Source organism: Gallus gallus, chromosome 1 (genome assembly GCF_016699485.2).
Source record: "Gallus gallus isolate bGalGal1 chromosome 1, bGalGal1.mat.broiler.GRCg7b, whole genome shotgun sequence".
NCBI lineage: Eukaryota > Metazoa > Chordata > Aves > Galliformes > Phasianidae > Gallus > Gallus gallus.
In genome coordinates, this window is record NC_052532.1 from 196115612 (window position 1) to 196137555 (window position 21944).

Genomic DNA, 21944 nt, shown 5'->3' on the forward strand with positions numbered 1-21944 from the left:
GTTGTAACCGGGATAGGAGATGTAGGGATGGGGCAGGACACGGAGCAGGAGTGGGGCACGGGGCTGCACGGGGCTGCGCCTGGGGCACAGGAGGTGGGGATTGGGGGCTCTCAGCTCAGTGGGAACAGGGACTGCGTTGGTCAGAGTGGGGTGGGGATGTGATGAAGATGAGGATAAGGACAGAGATAGGGATGGGATGGTGATAGGGAAGGGGCACGGGGGCAGACTGAGATGGGGATGGGACAAGAATGGAGTAGGACAGGAAGGGACAAGAAATGGCAGGGTGGGAGGTGAGCAGGATGGGGATGAGGGTATGAACAGTGTCAGAACAGAAATGGGAAGGGGAACAGGAAGAGAGGTTTGGACAAAGATAGGGAGGGAATGGCAGGGGACAGAGACAGGGAGAAGAATGGGAATAAGACCGAGGTAGGGGTAGGGACAGCCCAGGGTGGAGATGGGATAGGAATGGGTACAGGGAAGGAAAGGGAAAAGAGGGGACAGATCAGGAGGGAACAGGGATGGGGATGGGAAAGGGACAAGGATATTCTTTGGGTTCAGAACAAGGACAGAGATAGTGATGGGGATAGGACAGGAACGGGGATGGGTAAAGGAAGGGATGGAGACAGGGTTGGAACAGGTGTGGGACATGAATGGGAATGGGAACAGCAAGAGGGATGGGGATGGGATCGGGTTGGACGGGGGAGGCAGGAAAGGCGATGGAGACAAGAATGGGGACAGGGATAAGGGTGGGAACCACGGGTGACCCAGGGTGAGAATGGGACAGGAATGGGGAAGGGGATGGGCGTGGGGGTGGGAAAGGGAGAGGACAAGAGAGGATGGCTCAGAAGGGAACAGGGATGAGATGGGATGAGGACAGGGATGGTTCTGGGAACGGGAGGGACCGGGTGAGGCCGGGACGGATCCCCGCAGCGCCGGACGCGGCTGCAGAGGGAGCGGCCTCGCACCCCCGGGGGACCCCGGAGCGGCCCCGCTGGGAGCGGCCCAGCTGCAGCAAACAGCGTGGGGGGGCTGCGCAAACAGCGGCGGGGAGCGGCGGGCGGTGGCTGCTCGGGCACGGGGGAATGCTGCGGGGCGCGGCCGGGGGGCGCCGGCGGGGTGGGGAGCTCAGATCGCCTCGAGTCCCTCGAGCCTCGGCCCCGGCTCCGGTCCGGCCCCGCCGCCCCCCTCCCCCTCCGGTCTCCCTTCGCCTCCCCCTACCGCCCCCGCCCCGCCCCGCCCCGCTCCCCTCCGCCGGCACCGCCCCCGCTCACTCTCTCGGAGGCTCCGAAGCGCGCGAGGCGGCGCGGAGCGGAACGGACCTGGCGGAGCCCCCCCGGTGCCTCCCCCGGTGCTGCCGAGGAGGGCGCGATGGGCGCGGGGCGGCTCTGAGGGCTCCGCCATGGACCCGAGGCGACTGAACGAGTCCCTGCAGGAGCTGCTCTGCCGCCCCGGGAACGGTACCGGCTCCGCCAACGGCACCGGGACCGGCCCCACCTGGAACGGCTCCGCCTGCGACCTCCTCCGCAGGGGCCTCCGGGGGCCGCAGGCTCCCAAAGGTGAGAGCGGAGCGGGCGGGATGGGACGGGACGGGACGGGACGGGACGGGACGGGGCGCACCGCGGGGCCGCGCACCGGAGCCGCTCCCTCCCGGTGTGCCGCGTCCCCAGCATCGCCCCGGTGCTCAGCGCACGGCGGTCCCGGTAGGGGCTCGGACTGCGCTGGAGCAGCGAAAGTCCCGAGCGGAGGCGGGAGGGAACCCCGGGAACCCCAGGGATCCCCCGCTCCATCGCCCCGTGGCGCTGCCCGCACACGGGGATGCCAGCGCCGGGTGATGCCCGCGCCGGAGCGCTCCGCTCCCGGTGACAGCAGCCGCGGGCGCGTCCGAGCGAGGAGCGGGGCTCGGGACAGGCAGGGCTCGGCCCCGGGGAGCGGCAGCACCGCGTTTCCGCCGCCCGCCTGCTGTCCCCGTGCTGGAGCTCGGCCCGCGTGGCACCGCGTCCTGGCACCGCGTGCGCCGCAGGAGCTCCCGGGCACCGCGCAGGGCTGGCACGCAGAGCCGTTCCCGGGCGCACTGCGCTGCCTGTGACCGTACACCCGCAGAGCTGGACCTGACGGTGCGCGTCCTGCTGTACGCGCTGATCTTCGTGCTGAGCGTCTGCGGGAACGCCCTGGTGGTGGCCGTGCTGCTCCTGAACCGCCGCCTGCGCACCGTCACCAACTCTTTCCTGCTGTCCCTGGCGCTCAGCGACCTGATGCTGGCGCTCTGCTGCATGCCCTTCACCCTCATCCCCAACCTCATGGGCACCTTCGTCTTCGGAGAGGCCGTCTGCAAGTTGATGGCCTACCTGATGGGTACGAGGCGGGTCGGGGGCCGTGCGCTGCGCTGCGCTGCGCTGCCGCTGACCCTTCGCTCCCCGCAGGCGTCTCCGTCTCGGTCTCCACCTTCAGCCTGGTGGCCATCGCCATCGAGCGGTACAGCGCCATCTGCAACCCGCTGCAGTCCCGCGTGTGGCAGACACGCTCGCACGCCTGCCGGGTGATCGCCAGCACCTGGCTCTTCTCAGCGCTGCTCATGTTGCCCTACGCTGTGTACAGCACCACGCGGCTGCTGCCCGTCCCCGGCGCCCGCCCGCCCCTCAGCCAGTGCACTCACGCCTGGCCCAGCGAGCACGTGAGGCAGGCATGGTGAGTGGGGGGCAACGCACGGCGTGGGGAGGGCGAGGGCTGCCAGGCGACGGGCGCTGCGCTTCCAGGTATGTCCTGCTGCTCCTCGTCCTCTTCTTCATTCCGGGCGTGGTGATGATCGTGGCTTACGGGCTCATCTCCCGCGAGCTGTACCGCGGGATCCGCTTTGAGCTGGACATCAAGGGGGAAGCAGCAGGTGAGGCTCTGGGAAACGGGGAGCCGCGCAGCTCTGATCAGTGCCTTCATCCTAGGGCAAGCAGCAGGGGCTGAGTCCCACACTAGGTCCCTTTGCCGAGTCCCTTTCCGATGCCCACACCGTGCTGGTGGAGGCCACACCACTCTGTGCCCAATGCCACGCTCAGTGGTGTGCCCGGTGCCATTCCCAGTGGTGTGCCCGGTGCCATTCCCAGTGCCGTTCCCAGTGCCGTGCCCGGCGCCACCTGAGTCCTCATGGTGCCAGATCCATGACCATGCCACTCCTGCCTGCAGCCCAGCGCAGCACAGAACCGTTGCCCACCTGCGACGAGGGGGACGGCTGCTACCTGCAGCTCTCACGGCCGGGCGGTGCGCTGGAGCTGCGGGCGCTGGGCACGGCGGGGGCACAACAGGAGCGGGCGCGCATCAACAGCTCAGAGGCAAAGCTGGTGGCCAAGCGGCGCGTCATCCGCATGCTGGTGGTCATCGTGGCCATGTTCTTCCTCTGCTGGCTGCCCATCTTTGCGGCCAACACGTGGCGTGCCTTCGCACCGCGGGCAGCCCAGCGCGCGCTCTCGGGGACGCCCATCTCCTTCATCCACCTGCTGTCCTACACCTCCGCCTGCGCCAACCCGCTCATCTACTGCTTCATGAACCGCCGCTTCCGCAGCGCCTTCCTGGGCACCTGTGCCGGCTGCCGCCGTGCCTGCCCGCGCCGCGCGCCCGACGAGGACGTGGCCAACGCCAACGCATCGCTCTCCAAGTTCAGCTACACCACTGTCAGCAGCCTCGGCCCCCCCTGAGCCCGCCCGCCCCCTCACCGCCCCCTGACGGCAGCTCCCTCGCGCCCTGCCACGGCCCCGTAGTCGTCCCCCGCATCCCTGCATCCTGTGCGCCCCGTGCACCCCGTGCCGCCCCGCACACCCCGGTGCCCGCGGGCTCCCTGCTGCGGTGCTCGTGCGTGGGGGGGCGAGGAGATGCGGGACGGGCACCGGAGGCGGGGCCGGGGCCGGCGGTGGCCCCGCACCGCCTTCACCCTTCCCGTGGGGGCCGTGGGGCAGGGCCGGAGGTGGGGCGGCGAGGGGAAAATGCCGCTCCCCGGTTTCACCGCTCCCCGCCGCGGGTTCCGGCCGCAATAAAGCCTTGGTCTGGTGCCGCCTACTGCGCTCCATCTGACCCGCACCGGCACCGAGTCCCTCACATCAGGAACCGGACCGGACCGGACCGGCACGGAGAGGTGCGGGGCGGTTGGGTCATTGCCGGGGCCGCGCGTGGTGTTGCGGACTCCCCTCGCGGGCTCACTCTGCTCCACACCACGCAGCGCTGCCCGCAGACACGCGCAGCTGTGCGGGTTCGCACGCCGTGCACGCTCGGTGCGCACACAGCCGCGGCGCAGCAGCGCAGCGCTGCGGACACACACACACACATCTGTGCAAACGCACACAGCCGCGCTCGGCACTCGTACACGTTCACAGCGCCCCGGTGGGATCTGCATCCCGCACTGCCCCAGCAGGACTCCAAATCCTGCATCACCCCGATGGGACCCGCGTCCCGCAGTGCCTTTTGCAGCCTTCTCCCCTAAGAACGGGGCTGCATCTCTCGTAGTGCCCAAGAGGACTCGTCCTGCACCGAGCCCATATAGGACTCCATCTCCCACAGTTCCCCAGTGGGACTCCATTGCCCACGGTGTCCGACAGGACTCCATTTCCCACAGTCCCCTACAGGGCTCCCCAGTGGGATTCCATCTTCCACAGCGCCCCAGTCAGACTCCATTTCCCATCCTGATCACTGGGGCTCCAACTCCTCAAATGCCCCAAAGAAGACACTGTCTCCCATTATCCCCAAATGGGACGCCCTCTCCCTCAATGACCAATAGGACTCCATCTCCCATAGAGCCCCGAGGCGACTCCATCTCTGCCCTTGACCAAATAGGACTCCAGCTGGATCCATGGAGATCTGTGATGAGCGGTGACCCACAGGGGTCGGTGCTGGGACCGATGCTCTTTAATATCCTCATCAATGACATCACGGAATCATAGAATTGCTCAGGTTGGAAAAGACCTTAAAGATCATCCAATCCAACCTCAACTTAACCATACTGTCCTAACATCGACAGTGGGGTCGGGTGAACCCTCAGCAGTTTGCTGCTGACCCTGAGCTGTGGGGTGCAGTGACACAGCAGAGGGATGGGATGCCATCCAGAGGGACCCAGACAGGCTGAGCAGTGGGGCCAGGTGAGCCTCATAAGGTTCAACAAAGCCAACTTCAAGGTCTGCACCCGGGTTAAAGCAACCCCCGTTACCAATAGAAGCTGGGGGATGAAAGGATTGAGTGCAGCCCTACCAAAAGAGGCCTGGGGGTGCTGACAGATGGAAGCTGGGCATGAGCCAGCAGTGTGCCCTCACAGCCCAGACAGCCAACTGTACCCTGGGCTGCATCCAGAGCAGCACGGCCAGCAGGTCAGGGAGGTGCTGCTGCCCCTCTGCTCTGTGCTGTGAGGCCTCACCTGGAGCACTGTCTGCAGGTGTGGAGTCCTCAGTACAGGAGAGACATGGAGCTGTTGGAGAGCATTCAGAGGAGGGCCACAAAAATGATCCCAGGGATGGAACAGCCCTCCTGTTCAGATGGAGAAGAGAAGGGAAGGCTGCGAGGTGAGCTGAGAGCGGCCTGACAGTATCCAAAGGGGAGCGACAGGAAAGAAGGGGACAGACTCTTGAGCAGGGCCTGTGGTGACAGAATAAGGGAAAATGGCTTCAAGCTCAAAGAGGGGAGATTCAGGCTGGATAAAAGGAAAAAGCCTTTTACAGTGAGAGTGGTGAGGCACTGAACAGGCTGCCCAGAGATGTGGTGGGTGCTCCATCCCTGGAGAGTTTCATGGTGAGGCTGGACCAGACCCTGGGCAACCTGATCTACCCGTGGTTTCCCTGTGCACTGCAGGGCAGTCGGATTACATGATCTTTAAAAGTGCCTTCCAACTCTAAGGATTGTGTGATTCTATGATTCTATGATTCCAATTCCCACAGTGCCCACTGGGACTCCATCTCTCCGAATCCCCCAACAAGACTCCATCTCCAAAATGCCCCAATGGGATTCCATGTCCATCAGTCCCCAAACAGGATTCTACCTCCCACAGTTACCAGTGGGACTCCCACAATGACCAATGGGACTCCATCTCTCATACAGCCTCAGTACAACTCCACCTCTGACCTTGACCTAATAGGACTCCACCTCTCATAATGCTCAATGGATCTCCATCTTCCATAATTACATCTGGGACTCCGTTTTCCAGTCTGCCAGCAGGACTCCTTCTCCCATAGTCTGTCACCAGGACTCCATGTCCCTCAGCCCTGCAACAGGACTCCATCTCCCACGTTGTCACTCATGGGTTCCATCTCCCAGCATGCCCCCAATGAAATTTCACCTATGGCTATGACACATTAACAATGGGATTCCATCTCCCAAACTCTGCCAACATGATTCCATCTCAAAAAATGCCACGAGGGGACTCCACGTCCCCAGCCCCCAATGGGACTCCAACTCCCGTAATTACCAATAAGACTCTATCTCTCATAGGGCCCCAGTATAACTCCATCTCTGACCTTGACACAATGGGGTTTCATCTCCCTGAGCCTACCACCAAGTCCCCATGTCTGAAAGTGCTACAATGGGACTCCACACCCCCCAGTCCCCAGTGGGATTCTGCATCCCCCAGGCCTCCAGTGGGATTCCACGTCCCCCAGGCCTGCAGCAGGACTCCATCTCCCATAATGCCCAATGGGAATCCATGCCCCCTCGTCCCCCAACAGGACCTTCTCCCATCATTACCCATGAGCCTCCATTTCTGACACTGCCTGCGGGACTCCATCTCTCAGAGGTACCTACAGGTCTCCATCCCTTATACCCACCACAAGGACTGCATCTCCAAAATGCCCCAATGGGACTCGATGTCCCATAATTACCACTAGGACTCCATCTTTCTTATGTCCCCAACGAGACATCATCTCTGACTTCAACCCAATGGGAATTAATCTCCCATAATGTCTATAATGGTCATCTATCTCCCACAATTACCAATAGGACTCCACTTCCCATAATCACCAGTAGGACTCCATCTCCCAGAATGCACCACAGGACTCAATAATCCAGAATGCCCACAGGACTCCATGTCCCAGAATGCATCATGGGACTCCATCACCCAGAATGCCCCAAGAGACTCAATATCCCAGAATGCACCACAGGACTCCATAACCCAGAATGCTCCAACAGACTCCATCTCCCAGAATGCCCACAGGACTCCATGTCCCAGAATGCCCACAGGATGCCATATCCCAGAATGCCCACAGGACTCCATAGCCCAGAATGCCCCAACAGACTCCATCTCCCAGAATGCCCACAGGACTCCATGTCCCAGAATGCCCACAGGATGCCATATCCCAGAATGCCCACAGGACTCAATAATCCAGAATGCCCACAGGACTCCATAACCCAGAATGCCCACAGGACTCCATGTCCCAGAATGCATCACGGGACTCCATCACCCAGAATGCCCCAACAGACGCCATCTCCCAGAATGCCCACAGTACTCAATAACCCAGAATGCACTACGGGACTCCATCTCCCAGAATGCCCACAGGACTCCATCTCCCAGAATGCCCCACGCCCTCCCGTCGTGCCCTGGGCGCTGTTTACTCGGAGGCCGCTCTCCTCCCGCCCACGTGCTCAGACCCCGCCCCCTGGTTGGCTCCGCCCCCTCGCTGGCCCCGCCCCCCGCAGCCGTCCCGGGGCCATGGCGGCGCGGGGTGGGCGCTCCGTTTGGGCGGCGGGGCGGCCGTCCCCGCTGGGCGCTGTTCTGACGGCGGTGGCGGTGCTGACGGCGGTGTCGGTGTCGGTGTCGGCGGAGCCGCCGCCCGGGGCCGCGCTGTTGGAGGCCGCGGGGCCGCGCTGGGGGTGGCGGAACCTGACGTGCCCCGGCTGCCGGCTGCTGTTCGGGGCGCTCGACCTCGCGCTGCAGGTCCGGGATCGGCGGGACGGGGCGGGGAGGGGGGTCGGAGAGGTGGGGGGGGATCGGAGACGGGACGGGATGAGGGGGGAGCGGGAAAGGACGGGGAGGGCGTAGGGACGGCGTCGAGGAGCAACACGGGAACGGGGTCAGCGAGGCTGGGACGGTCACGGGACGGGGATGGGGCGGGACTCGTGACAGCCCCCGCAGGGACGGGACGGGACGGGACAGGTTGTGACATGTGGTGGGGTCACGGGACGGGGCGGACGGGGACACGGGGCGGGGGGGGAGCGGACATTGCCGGGTGGTAAAGGGGGGAAGGGAGATGATAAAGGGGAGGAAACGGGGAGAGAAGGAAATGAAAAAGGGAAGGGGGCAGGGAGGGGAAGGGGATGGGATGGGAAAAGAAGGGGAAGGGGAAGCGAATAGGAGGGGGAGGGGAAGGGGAAGGGAAAGGGAAAGGAAAGAAAAGGGAATAGGAGGGGAAGGGAAGGGAACGGGAGGGAAGGGGAGGGAAGGGGAGGGGAGGGGAGGGGAGGGGAGGGAAGGGAAGGGAAGGGAAGGGAAGGGAAGGGAAGGGAAGGGAAGGGGATGGGAATTGGAGGGGATGGGAATTGGAGGGGAAGGGGAAGGGAAGGGAATTGGAGGGGAAGGGGAAGGGAAGGCAAGGGAACAGGAGGGGAAGGGGCAGCCGCTGCCGGTCTCACAGCCCCGCTCCCCGCTCTCCACAGCTGGAGCCCAACGTGGTGCGTGTGGGGCGCGTGGCCGCAGGGCTGTGCCGGGAGCTGCGCCTGGCGCGGGCCGAGATCTGCCAGCAGGCGGTGCAGCTCTTCCAGCGCGACGTGGTGGCCGCCTGGGCTCGTTCCGTGCTGCGCCCGACCGAGGCGTGCGGGCTGCTGCTGGGCCCGCGCTGCGGCCGCTGGGACATCCTGGGCTCCTGGAACATCTCCCTGCCCGCCGCCCCCAAACCCCCGGTGCGGCCCCCGCAGCCCCCGCCGCCCGGCGCGCCCACCGCCCGCGTGCTGTTCCTCACCGACCTGCATTGGGACCGGCGCTACGCGGCGGGCAGCGACCCGTCCTGCCCCGACCCGCTGTGCTGCCGCGGCCCCCGCGCTGCCCGGTCCGGGCGGTGCCGGTTTTTGGGGCGAATACGGGAAGTGCGACCTTCCGCTGCGCACCATCGCCTCGCTGCTGGCCGGGCTGCGCCAGGAGGGGCCCTTCGCTGCCGCGTATTGGACGGGCGACATCCCGGCGCACGACGTGTGGCAGCAGCGCCGCGAGGATCAGCTGCTGGCGCTGCGCACCGTCAGCGCGCTGCTGCGCCGCCAGCTGGGAGCGCTGCCCGTCTTCCCGGCTGTGGGCAACCACGAGGCCACCCCCGTCAATGCCTTCCCCCCGCCCTACGTGCGCGGCAACCAGTCGGCCGCGTGGCTCTACGATGCCATGGCCGAGGCTTGGCAGGACTGGCTGCCCCCCGCGGCTCTGAAGACCCTCCGGTGGGTGCCAGCTCGGGGCTGGGAGCCGCTCAGGGCGCTGCGCGGGGGGGGAGGCGGGGCACGGCGCAGCCCCGCAGCCGGCGCTGACCGCAGTGCTGACCGTGTGACGGTGATGGGATGAGGGGTGATGGCCTCAAACCGCACCGGGGGAGGTTCACGTTGGCAATCGGGGAAAATTCCTTCTCCAAAGAGTCCTGGAATCATAGAATCACAAGGTTGGAAAGGACCTACGAGACCATCCGGTCCAACTGGAACAGACCGTGCAGGGAGGTGGTGGGGTCAGTGTCCCTGGGGGTGTTCCAGCACTGTGGGGATGTGGCACGGAGGGGCTCGGTGGGCACGGTGTGGGTGGGCTGGGGTCGGCCTCGGAGATCTCGGAGGCCTTTTCCAGCCTTCGTGGTTCTGTGATTCTCTGACCCTTCATTCCCTCCAGAGCCGCTGGGTTCTACACGGCACAGGTGTGGCCGGGGCTGCGCCTCGTTTCCCTCAACATGAACTTCTGCTCCCAGGCCAACTTCTGGCTGCTCATCAACTCCACCGACCCCGCGGGGCAGCTGCAGTGGCTCGTGGGGGTGCTGGAAGCTGCTGAGCGTGACGGCGAGAAGGTGGGGGTCAGTGAGATGGGGGGGTTCCCAAAGCCCCGTGCCCACTGTCAGCGCTGTCCCAACTGCCCTCACAGGTGCACATCATTGGGCACATCCCCCCAGCGCACTGCCTGCGCAGCTGGAGCTGGAACTACTACCGCATCGTGAACAGGTTGGCCCCGGGGGGCACTGGGCTGCCTGCCAGCCCCACGAGGGGGGGGGTGGTACCGGGGACAGCCCGGCACAGCCACGCTCACTGCAGCACCCCACACACAGGTTTGAGGGCACCATCGCCGCGCAGTTCTTTGGGCACACGCACGTGGATGAGTTTGAGATGTTCTACGATGAGGAGACGCTGACTCGGCCCGTGTCCGTGGCTTTCGTGGCACCCAGCGTCACAACCTACATCAACCTCAACCCCGGTGAGCCCTCAGTCCAACGCCACTGCGGCCCCTCCTGGTGGTGGCCCCACAGCCCCAAACACTGCAATGGAACCATGGAACGGTTGGGTTGGAAGGGTCCTTGCACGGAACAGTTGGGTTGGATGGGACCTTATAGATTGCAGAGCCATAGAATGCCTTGAGTTGGTAAAGTCCTTAAAGATCGTAGAACCCCAGAATGGTTGGGATGGAAGGGGTCCCGAGGCCCCCAGCCCCACCCCTGCTACAGGCTGGGTGCTCCCCCAGCTCAGTCTGCCTAGGGCCCATCCATGGCCTCGAGCACCTCCAGAGATGGGGCACCCACACTCTGGGCAGCAATGCCAGGGCCTCACCGCCTCTGGAGAAAAAGTTTCCTCCTCACATCTGACCTAGACCTCATCTCCTAGTTTGAAGCCTATCCCCTTGTCCCGTCACAATCTGCCCATGTAAAGTTGCTCTCCTCCTGCTTATAACCTCCCTTTAAGGACTGAAGGCTGCGGCGAGGTCTCCCCAGATCCCTCCCTTTGCCATGCTGCACATCTCCGTAGGAGGTTCCCCAACCTGTGATCTTTGTCCCCAGGGTACCGTGTGTATGAGGTGGATGGTTCCTACCCCGGCAGCTCGCACGCCGTGCTGGACCATGAGACCTTCATCCTCAACCTGACCGAGGCCAACGTGCCGGGCGCTGAGCCGCGCTGGCAGCGCCTGTATGGCGCCCGTGAGGCGTACGGCATGGCCAGCGCCTTCCCCGCCGACTGGGATCTGCTCATCCGCCGCTTCCAGGATGACGAGCGGCTCTTCCAGCGCTTCTGGTACCACTTCCACAAGGGCCACCCTCCCCGTGAGCCGTGCCTGGAGGCCTGCAAGGCGGCCCTGCTCTGCGCGTTGCGCACCGGCCGCTCCGCCGACCCCAACCTGTGCCGCCCGCTGCGCCCAGCGCGACCCTTCCGGCAGATCCAGGAGTTCTGGAGGCAGCGGCGGCTCTGCTGAGAGCTCTGTGGGACCCGTGGAGATGGGGATGGGCACCCCGTGAACCCTGGTGTGTGTGGGGGGAGGGGGGAAGGCAGGAGGAGGCCCCCCCCCCGGGCTGTGTAATAAAGGCTGGTGGTGGCGGAGAGGCGGCTGCTGGCCCACGGTGCCGCAGGGACGGGGGCAGGCCGGGCTGGTGGAATGGGTTTATTAATTATTTAGTACAACACAGATCTCTGTTACAGCAGGAGGGGCGGCTGGGAGCCGGGCGGCCCCCGAGGGTCCCCACGCTGCAGGTTAGACTGCATGCATCAGGCGGGCAGCGCCCCGCCCCAGCCCCGCGCGCAGGGCAGGACTCCGGCCCGACCCCCTGCCCCACGGCCGCCCCACGGCACCGGGACCCACGTACGGGATGCAGCCGCGCCGCCCGCCTGGAGACACTCACACACACACACACGCGCCCCGGCGGGCACGCGGCTCCGGCACGGCCGCCCCGTCCCGGTGCCGTCCCGCCGGCAGCGGTGGGGTCCGGTGGCTGCGCTCCCATCGCCTCCGTCCCATCACGGCGTCTGTGCCCCCAGGCGCTTGGGCTTCAGGCTGCCCAGCAGGCTCTGCACGCCCTTGCGCACGGTGGAGCCCACGCGGCGTGCCACCGAGTCGGCGGGCGGCGCGGGCAGGCAGGAGCTGGAGGCCTGGGGCCGCGCGTCCAAGCACTTCTGGTAGCGCAGCTGGGGGCAGCGGGTGAGCGGGAGCGGGGCGGGCGCGGGGCGGGGGGGGATGCGGGGCGGGGGGGGGCACTCACCATGCAGGCAGCCTGCAGCGCCTCGCTCAGCCCCGCCGCGTTGGGCTCACACCACACCATGTGGCAGCGGAACGCGCCGGGCGCGCTGGCCATGATGAAAGCGAAGGAGCGCACGTCTCTGCCCACGCCCATGAAGGAGAGGAACCGCACGCGGCACTCGCACAGCACCGCCTCTGTCTGCGGGCACAGCGCCGGGATTGGGGACGGCACGGGGATGGGGATGGGGATGGGGATGGGGATGGGGACGGGAGCGGGGATGGGGAGGCGGCCACCGCACCTGCTCGTGGGTGATGGTGAGCGTGGCCGGTGCCACGTTGACCACGATGGGCGTCCAGTGCTCTTTGCTGCTGGTGGCCAACGCCGCCTCCAGCGCCGCGTTGATGACGTCCATGCCTGGGATGGGCACACCGGGGGGGGGGGGGGTCGGGGGGTGCGGGAGGACCCCGCTCGGCACAGCCACACGCACCTTCGGGACACCCCATCCTGCCTCCCCCCGCCTCACCCCACGGCTCACCCACGGGTTTGGCGACGGGGACGCAGCCCAGGTAACAGACGGGGAACTTCTGCACCACCTCGCTTTTGGGCGCCGGGAACTCCACTGCGGGCACGGCACAACGTCATCATCTGCCCCCCCCCCCCCGCACCCAGCAGCCCCCATCCATCCCACCCCGCGTACCCACCCACCCCGAGCCCCCCGGGCCCCCACTGCACCGCACCCTGGAAGGGGATCTCCACCATCCTAGAGGCGTCCACGGAGAGGCCGTTAGCCAGCGCCCGGGCACTTCGTCGTTCCACCATGATCTGGGGGGGGAGGAGGGGGCCGTGGCCCCGTGGCTCCATCACACTGCAGCCCCGACCTCCATCCCCACGGTGGGGGCAGCAGGTTGGGGCCGCCGCAGGCTCACCTGGGAGCAGACCTCGTGCAGGCTGGTGGCGATGTCCTTGGCAGGGGCCTCGCAGCGGAAGACGTGGCACTTGAGCATCTGCGTCAGCTGGTCCCGCGCCACGTAGGCGAAGTCCCTGCAGGGAAGGGCTACGCTCAGAGCCCCCCACCACCACCACACCCCGAGGCCCACCCACACCCCCCCGCCCACCGCCGAGCTCCCAGCGCAGCACAATGTGGGCGGGGGTTGGGGTTGCGGTGCTGCCCTACCTCTCCCTGGGTGCCCAGCCAGAGCAGCAGGAGAGAGCCAGAGAACAGAGTCAGCGAGGCCAGGTGTGCCCCCACCCCGAAGCACAGAGCCCGGCACCCAGCCCACGAGGCTCCCACCCACCCCAGGACCCTCACCCTCATTGCACAGGACCCCCCAGCCCCACTCCCTGCACACACACGGATCTCCCACATCCTGCGTGCATGGGACCCACCACACCCCACACGCAAACAGATGCACCAGCGCCCAGCGTTCTGCATGCACGGGGCCCCCCCTATGCCCCCCCAGGTGCACAGACCCACCCCAGGTCCTGTGTAGTGCCCACCCCCTGCACTCAGACACCCCTCTGTACTACCCAGCAGACCTCACATGGTCCCTGAGTGCCCCTTCCACATGCCCAGAAGATCCCACACAGCCCACACGTGCCATCCCCACCATGAGTCCCCATGCCCCCACCTGCCACTGTCACGCCCCACACCCCAGACGCGGATGCTGGCCACGGGCTGTGCATGCAGCAGGCTCTGGTCCTGCGGGTCCACCAGCTTCAGCGTCTGGCTCTGCAGGATTAGCAGCATGGCCCGGCCCTGGGAGGGCAACACCAGGCTAGGGGGAGGTGTGGGCTGTGGGCAGCGGGGGCCGGGGACGTGGGCTGCGTGGGGGGCACTCACCCCCCCCCATGCGCCGGGCGCGTCGTGCTGGTGCAGGGACAGCTGGCGGATGCAGTTGTTGACAGCAACGCTGCTCCTGCCAGGTGCCAACTCCTCCTCGCTCATCTCCACCCAGCCCAGCGAGCGCACGGCGAAGCTCTGCGGGGCACGGCGGGGTGGGCACGGCCCGGCCCCCACAACCCCGTGCAGGGAGGGCAGCACAGAGCCCTCCCCGCAGCGTTGACAGCACTGCGCCCTGCGTCACTGGGGCAGGGGGAGCTGGGCAGGAGCCCCCCCACCAGGAGAGGGCAGCGCTCAGCTCCCACCACCGCCGCCTACCTTAGAGCCAGGCTCGTCCTCTTCAGTCAGAGCCACGCTGCAAGGGTGAGAGTAGCTGTCACCGTGTGCCACCGCCTGCCACCACCTGCTCCTGGCATCACCCCAAGCACCGGGCTGCCGTGCCCCTGCTCAGCCCCTGCAGCCCCCACCTGCCGCCCAGCGAGGCCGGGTCTGGTGCCAGCGGCTCCACGTCCTGTGTTCCAGCCTCACCGTCCACCTCCTCCTCAGCCGTGGGGTCCTGGGGGAGCGGAGGGGGTATCAGAGCTGGGCACAGTGTGACCTTCCCCCCCCCAGACAGCCACTCGCCTTCCAGAAGTCATTGTCGTCAAAGCGCTCAGTCGGGGCGAAGCCGGTCCAGGCAAGCTGCAGGCAGAGCGGGCAGCTCAGTTCCACGCTGTGCCATGGGGCAGCCCCCCACTCACCCCCCACTCACCCCCCACACCCCCCCACTCACCGACTGCTCCTCGCAGGGGGTGCTGCCCCCCGAGCCACGCGCCAGCCCTGCCGGAGGCTCCCACTGCGTGGTGCCGGTGGGGATGTGCCAATAATAGGTGCCCGAGGTGTCCTGCACCCGCATCCATCCCGCAGGCAGGTCTGAGTCTGTCTCAAAGGAGTTGCGGGTCCAGAAGGAATCTAGGGGGCGTGGGGGGGAGGGGGGGGATGAGGCTGCATCTCCCCACCGAGCCAGGCGGGGCACAGGGCCCCTCTGCATGAGGAAAGGGAAGGGCACAGCCAGACCACGGCCCCCCATCGTGAGGGGTCCTGGGGGCCGTGGGGTGGCCCCATCCCGTCCCACCCCACCCCATCCCCGTCCCGGTCCATCCCGGTCCCATCCATCCCCATCCTGGTCCATCTCCATCCCTCACCTGCCCACCCCAGCCCTGGCGTTTCCCCGGCAACCGCTGACGGCATCGCCAGGGGAAGCACCAACAGGGGGTGGGATGTGCGGATGGGGGGGGCTGGGATAGGGCTATGGGGACAGACAGATGGGGACGGGGCTGCAGGGCTGGGTCACAGCAGGGAAGGGTGCCGGGGGACAGCGAGGACACAGCAGGAATGACGTGAGTGGGGACAGCATGGGGACACAGCACGGATGAGGCTTTGGGTGCACAGCATGGCCGGAGCAATGCAGTGCAGGGGGTATGAAGTGGGCAGGGCCTGGGGGGCAGTGCTGTGCTGTGAGGATGGGGGCACAGGTCATAGTGGGGCTGAGGCAGGGAGATGAGGCCGGGCAGCCAAGGGCCTCCAATGGGCACAGCAGGGGAGGGCGGCACACAGGAGCCAGGGCTGGTGGGGCAGAGCACCAGGACTGAGGAGGGGGGTGGGGGGCTGGGGGCCAGAGGACTGAGCGTGGGGCCACAGGGCAGAGCATTGGGCCCAGGGCTGTGGAACTGTGTGTGGGTTTTGGGGGCAGAGCATCGGGAGCAGCTCCTGCAGGCTGCAGGGCAGTGCATGGGACCTGCAGGGCAGAGCATCATAGAGCCATAGAACGGCCTGGGTTGCAAAGGAGCACAGTGCTCATGCAGTTCCAACCCCTGCTATGTGCAGGGTCGCCAACCAGCAGCCCAGGCTGCCCAGAGCCACATCCAGCCTGGCCTTGAATGCCTGCAGGGATGGGGCATCCACAGCCTCCTTGGGCAACCTGTTCAGTGCGTCACCACCCTCTGGGGGAAAAACTTCCTCCTCATATCCAACCCGAACCTCCCCTGCCTCACTTTAAACCGTTCCCCCTTATCCCACAGCATCGGGACGTGGGGCACCGCATGGGGCTGCGGGGCGGCACGCGGGGCCGGGGGGCTGCAGGGCACGGCGCGGGGGGGCGGAGCGGAGCGCGGGGCCCACCTGCATCATCGGGAGAGCTGCCGGCCGGGCTGCCCTGGCTGAGCGTGGCCCAGCTGGAGTCCTCGTCGCTGGCCGTGCCGCTGCGGGGCCCGAAGAGGCGGCTGGCACTACGGCCGGGCTCCCGCAGCGCTCTCTCCCCGCTGGGCTCCGACTCTCCCGTGGTCGGGTCGCTCTGCACCGGCGTGGAATCGCCGTCCTCGTCCTCGTCCTCTTCTTCCTCCTCCTCCTCCTCCTCGTCCTCGATCAGCGGCGCTCCCCCCGCCGCGGCGTTGCGGGCGTTGCGGGCGCTCAGTTCCGACTGCTCGGGGGGCGGCCGCACTTCGTTGCGGTTCTGATCGCGTTCGGCCGCGCGGCGCTGCAGGTTCTGCCCGTCCTTCAGCCATTTGGTGCTCGGGGGCTCCTCGGGGGGGGGCAGCGCCTCGGGGGGGCCGCGCAGCGCCAGGCTCAGCCCCGCCGGGCCCAGGCAGCTGTTGTCGTTGGCCACATCGCTGCGTTTGCTCAGCGACCCCGACATGGTGGGGCCTGGGGGGCGGTTGGAGGTACGGGGGGAGGGGGGGTTGGATCAGAGCGGGGCACCCCCGGCCCGCACCGCCCCCCCCCCCCCCCCTCCAACTCCCGGCTCTCACCTTCGCGCTGCGGCTCCTACAGCCCCCGCGGCGCCGGCAGCTCCGCGTCCATGGGGCCTATGGGGGGCAGCGGGGGCACAGGGTGACCCCTCCGCAGTGCCCCCCGCCGCATCCCCGCTCCCCGCATCGCCCCCCCGCACTGCGGTACCCCCCCCACCCCACCCCCCGCACGGCCCCGCGATGCGGCCCCGAGGAAGAGGGGGGGGAGCGGGGCCCCGGTTCGGCCCCTCCGGTACCTGCGGCGGCTCCGCTGCCGGGGGGGTGCGGGGGGGATCGGCTTCCGCTTCCGAGTGCGGGGCGGAGCGGTACGGAGTGACACAGAATGAGATGCTGCGGGGAGGCACGGCACGGAACGGCACGGAATGGCACCGAATGGCACCGAATGGCACCGAATTGAACGGCACGGCACGGCATAGCATGGCATGGCACGGCACAGAATGGCACAGAAAGGCACGGCACGGCGTGGCATAGCACGGCACGGCACGGCACGGCATGGCACAGAATGGCACAGGATGGCACGGCACGGTGCGGGATAGCGCAGCACGGCACCGCACGACACGGCACACGTAGAGCACAGCACGGCGTGGCACGGAGCGCTGCGGCACGGAGGGAGCTGGGAGAGCACCCATAGGGGCGGCTCGGCCCGGTTCGGCCCGGAACCGAACAGCGGAGGGCAGCACTGAGCAGCGCGACTCGGCACAGCACGGCACAGCACGGCAGCGCTGCGCCCAACCACTGCTGGGGGAGGAAATTGATTCTAATATCCAGTCTGAATACACATGGCCCAATACAGCTCAGCACAGCCCAGTACTGCCCAGTACAGCCCAGTACAACCCAGTGCGGACCAACACAGCCCAGTACAGCTCAGTACAGCCCAGTACAGCTCAACACAGCCCAGTACAGCTCAGTACAACCCAGTACAGCCCAACACAGCCCAGTACAGCTCAGTACAGCCCAATACAGCCCAACACAGCCCAGTAGAGCTCAGTACAGCCCAGTGCAGACCAACACAGCCCAATACAACCCAGTACAGCCCAACACAGACCAATGCAACCCAGTATAGCCCAACACAGCCCAGTACAGCCCAATACAGCCCAACACAGCCCAGTACAGCCCAATACAGCTCAGTACAACCCAGTGCTGACCAACACAGCCCAGTACAGCCCAACAGAGCCCAACACAGCCCAGTACAGCCCAACACAGCCCAGTACAGCCCAGCCGTGCTGACCCCCCCACCCCCACACTGAGGCACAGACAGAGCAGGGCAGGGACTCCATAGCCTTTATTGCACCCTGAGGGGTCGGGGGGCTGCGCTCACTGTGCGCAGTGGAACAGATCGACAGCGATGCTGGGGGGGTCTGCAGGTGGGTGGGCGGCCAGCAGCTCAGCCACGTCCCTGTGGCGGTGGTATCTGTCCCCACGCAGCAGGTAGATGCCATCAGCTGTGCACATGGCCCCGTCCACGCCATCATAGGGCAGAGGCTGTGGCTCATCCGCATGCCGTGGGCTCTTTGTCAAGTCCACGCGCTGCATGCGGTCCCCTGTGGACACAGCACCGTCACCCAGCGCCACGGGGACCCCCGTCCTGCCCCCACCCGGCCCCACACATCCACTGCCCACCTGTGATGACATAGAGCTCTGCGGATCCGGGGCAAGTGAAGGCGGCATCGGCCTTGGGGACCCCCAGCTCCTCCTGCAGAGCCCGTGGGTACCCCTCTACCAGCTGGTGGCCGCCTCTACCCGAGACGTAGATGGAGACCTGCGAGCCCTGCAGAGAGTGGGTGGGCATCAGTGGGCATAAGGTGGGAGTGGGGAAAGTCATGGATGGGCATGGAGACAGGGACTGTCGTAGATGGGCACAGGCATTCATGGGCATGGGTGGGCACAGGAATGTGGGGGTTAGGCAGTGGGTGGGTAGAGGATAGGTATGGGGTGGGCACAGGGACATCAGGGACAGTCAGTGCTGTGGGGCTGCCCCCGGATGAGGCCATTTCTGGCATGGGTTGGAGGTACCAGGGACACAGACAGGCCAGGAGCAGCACAGCCATGGAGGGACACTGCTGTGCCACCACCCTCTGCCTTTCTCCTGGCGGTGACAGTCCAAAGGCCCGGTGCCAGGTGATGTCCCCAGGCAGCACCACCCCAGGGGAGGGCCCACCTGGATCAGATACATGCGCTTATCCCAGGAGAAGGCAGCATCCACATCACCCTGCAGGCCCGGCCAGCTGTGTCCCTGTGGCCACGCGTGCCACCCATCCCGCCATGAGTCCAGCCGGAATGACAGCCCACCTGCAGAACACATCAGCACCACGGCCCCACGGCCCACAGCCCCTCACCACCCCCCGTGCCCCTCACCACCCCCTGTGCCCCTCACCACGGAAGGCATAGATGCGGCCACTGTCATCAGAGGTGATGGCCTGGAAGGGCTCCCCACTGCAGCGGTCACCAGCATTGCCCCATGAGGTGTTCCCATGTCTGTGCCCTGCAGGTTGGAGGCAGTGCTGACATGAGGTCAGGGGATGGGATGGGGATAGGATGGGAATGGGATGGGGATGGGGGATGCCGGCATGGCCAGCGGGGTCCCCACTGTATGGAGGGGACCTGAGGATCCCTTGGCCACCCTGGGGCTGGGTCCCAGGGTCCTGCAGGAGGGGGTCCCCAGGGTATGTGTGGGGTCACAAGAGTGGGTAATGAGGGTGCAGATCCCTGGGCTGACATCCCGAGGATGGGTCCGTGGGATGCTCCCCGGGGTGGGTCTCCAGAGCAGGTCCCCAGGGTGTGTTCCCAGTACATGGCTCCCCAGGGTGGGTCCCCAGAATGTGTCCCCAGTGTGAGTTCCCAGAGCGCATCCCCAGTATGTGAGTCCCCAATGTGTCTCCAGTGTGTGGGTCCCCAGGGTGGGTCCCTGGGATGTCAGAAGGCTGCAGAACCCTGGGACAGCCCCAGGGGAGCCTCACCTCGGCCAGGGCAGGGGATGAAGTAGTCACGGAGATCACGGGGGTACCCGGGGAGCACCTCCCAACTGTGGGGTCTGAACCGATAGAACTGGGTGCCCTGCAGGCAGTAGTAGCGCTCCAACCAGCGCAGTGCTGCGTCGCACGGCCCCGCATCCAACCAAGGGCGTTCCTTCGTCACCCGCAGCTCCAAGTCAAAGGAGAACACCTTATCCCCTGCGCACGGGAGCGGAACGGCTTGTATGGCACAGCACGGCTCATATGGGGCAGCATGGCTCATATGGTGTGGCACTGCCACGCAGCCCCGGGCACCCCACAGCCCCCCCCCTGCGCTCACCCTTGAAGAAGAGCACGGTCTCCCCACCACACTCCTCGGGGTGACACTCCACAGCAGCATCCAGACCTCCGGGGACCCCCGGGAACTCATCCCCAATGAGCCGAGGGAAACCGGGGCGCAGCTGCCCCCCGGCATAGGACCAGACCTTCTCATCCTGCAATGAACTCCACAGCTTCAGACCCAGGCTCTCAGCTCTGGCCAGCCCCATGGGGATGGCCCTGGGAGAAATCCCTGGCGATCCCTGGCACTCAACCAACAGGTCAGGGCCTCGGGACCACCCATCTCATGGGCAGCCCAGGGACGTGGACACAGTGGCAGCCCCCCGACATCCAGGAGCAGCCCAGTCCAGGACCTCCAGTCTGGGATACCCAGCCTGGGACTCCCCACCCCGGCACCCCCAGCTCAGGAACCCCCTGCCCAGACCCCCAGCATGGGACTGTGCCTGGAAGAGGTAGAGGCTCTGGTGCTCCTCGGGGTGATCCTGGCGGTGGATGCGCAGCGCTGCGTCCACGGGGCCCTCCAGCTCAGGCCAGGACTCAGCCAGGGGGCGGCTGTGAGGTTGGGGTCCCTCCCCCGAGATCTCCCACACGTCCCCTCCTGGGCAGGAGCACTGTGATACCCCACAGCACTGCCCCACAGCCAATCCGTCCCACCTCCACCCCTCATTTATCCACATTCCCTATATCCCTGCTCCCTACAGACCCCATCTCCCCCCATTTCCCCCACACACCACCCCCCACACACCCCATTCCCTCCCGGACTCCAATGCCACATCTCCCCACACCTCTCACATCCCCTCCTATCCTCTCCCCTTCCCACACTCCATTTATCCCACAGCCCATTACCCCCGTCCTAGTGCCACCTCCATCTCCCCCTGACCGCATTTCTCCCCACACCCCCCAACCGCCACCCCACACCCTCAGCCCCCTCCCTACCTCTGAAGAAGAGCATGGTGCCGTTCTCGCTCAGCGTTGCAGCGTCGAAGCCACCCTCATCCCCGCAGATCTGGGCCAGGGCTGCAGGGGGGGCTCAGGTTGGCACAGACCCCCCCAGGTGCCACCCGCAGCTCCACAGCGCCCGCTGTGACCCTCCCGCCTTCCCCCCCCCCCCATCCCACAGTCCTCACCGGTGTCGTTGCCGGGGGGCTCAGCCCCATGGGGGTGCTCATCTCCAGGTGTGTGGGGTTTGTGCTGAGTCCTGGGGGGGGGGGCAGCACCGAAGGTTATGGCGCAGCCCCCACACTGAAGGAGCGCAAATGGACCCCCGGGTCCCGAAGCCCACCCGCCCTACACATCCTCCCTATGCATCCCCCTCCCCTATCGCAGCTCTGTACACATCCAGCGCTCCGTGCAACCCCCCCCCCCCGCCCCGTCCTCCTGCAGCCCCAATGTCCTTTGCACACACCCCCCCTCCCCCCCGCCCTATTGCCGCCCCATTGCCCCGCTCACACTCACAGCGGCCGTCCGCCCACCAGGACCAGCAGCGCCGCGAGGCACAGAGCAGCCGTGGACCCCCCCATGGTGTGCGGTGCGGCTCCGCCGCCGCCGCTTTAAGTGCGCTCCGCGGAGTGGGGGGGTTGGGGGAGGCCTCGCACCACCTCCGGGCCCATTGCACAACGCGGGGGGGTCATGGCCGGGGCAGCGCGGGGGGGCACGGACACCCCATGGCAGTTCAGGTGGGGCTGGAGCCGTCCCAACCGCTTCCTATCAGCACCACCACCCCCGCCCCCCCCGTGCTGGGAAATGCCGCTGTTTGCTCGGGAATTTGGGGGGGGGGGGGGGGGGGAGCGCGACGCGCACCGGGACACGGCGCGGAGCGGCCGAACCCGCAGCTCCGGAGCAGCGCCCCGCACCCGCACCGGGGGTCCCGCAGTGCCCTCTCCGCCCCCCCGGCCCATTA

The 21944-nt window shown here is 66.5% G+C and overlaps 4 protein-coding genes across 7 annotated transcripts; 2 read left to right on the top strand and 2 right to left on the bottom strand.

Moving 5' to 3' along the window:
* Positions 1–1350: 1350 nt before the first annotated feature.
* On the top strand, positions 1351–3731 carry CCKBR (cholecystokinin B receptor). The gene is given in 5 exon segments (NM_001001742.1): positions 1351–1556; positions 2101–2352; positions 2421–2685; positions 2754–2881; positions 3175–3731. Coding segments are annotated over 5 exon segments (1311 nt in total). The 5' UTR covers positions 1351–1399; the 3' UTR covers positions 3684–3731.
* Positions 3732–7649: 3918 nt separating this feature from the next.
* On the top strand, positions 7650–11493 carry SMPD1 (sphingomyelin phosphodiesterase 1). Its single transcript, XM_015280935.4, is given in 7 exon segments — positions 7650–7891; positions 8611–9003; positions 9005–9375; positions 9809–9980; positions 10055–10131; positions 10236–10381; positions 10959–11493. Coding segments are annotated over 7 exon segments (1794 nt in total). The 5' UTR covers positions 7650–7666; the 3' UTR covers positions 11369–11493.
* A 48-nt stretch (positions 11494–11541) lies between these two features.
* APBB1 (amyloid beta precursor protein binding family B member 1) lies at positions 11542–17048 on the bottom strand. Of its 4 annotated transcripts, XM_015280932.4 has the most exons (16): positions 16991–17048; positions 16755–16811; positions 16129–16650; positions 14741–14919; positions 14593–14649; positions 14436–14524; positions 14287–14323; positions 13969–14106; positions 13757–13884; positions 13303–13308; positions 13055–13169; positions 12866–12950; positions 12664–12747; positions 12427–12542; positions 12150–12326; positions 11542–12075 (listed from the first exon to the last, which is right to left on the bottom strand). In XM_015280932.4, exons 3-16 carry the CDS (start codon positions 16640–16642, stop codon positions 11908–11910), a joined length of 1893 nt encoding a protein of 630 aa, XP_015136418.3. In that variant the 5' UTR covers positions 16643–16650; positions 16755–16811; positions 16991–17048; the 3' UTR covers positions 11542–11907. The 4 variants fall into 4 exon arrangements, with proteins under 4 accessions (XP_015136418.3, XP_046762924.1, XP_046762931.1 ...); XM_046906968.1 differs by lacking the exon at positions 16755–16811; XM_046906975.1 differs by lacking the exons at positions 13303–13308; positions 16755–16811.
* A 973-nt stretch (positions 17049–18021) lies between these two features.
* On the bottom strand, positions 18022–21571 carry HPX (hemopexin). The gene is given in 10 exon segments (NM_001396434.1): positions 18022–18295; positions 18375–18522; positions 18913–19043; positions 19129–19236; positions 19712–19924; positions 20046–20199; positions 20488–20642; positions 20981–21061; positions 21172–21242; positions 21500–21571. Coding segments are annotated over 10 exon segments (1353 nt in total). The 5' UTR covers positions 21565–21571; the 3' UTR covers positions 18022–18068.
* Between the last annotated feature and the right edge of the window lie 373 nt (positions 21572–21944).

Bases quoted from the DNA above. Each gene is read 5' to 3' on its own strand.
- APBB1 (XM_046906968.1), bottom strand. From the start codon at position 16,642: ATGTCGGGGTCGCTGAGCAAACGCAGCGATGTGGCCAACGACAACAGC. The intron at 14,525-14,592 runs GCGAGTGGCTGT...CCGCTCCCCCAG, and splicing joins ACGACAATGACTTCTGGAAG to GACCCCACGGCTGAGGAGGA. The intron at 13,885-13,968 runs GTGAGTGCCCCC...TTGCCCTCCCAG, and splicing joins CGCCCGGCGCATGGGGGGGG to GGCCGGGCCATGCTGCTAAT.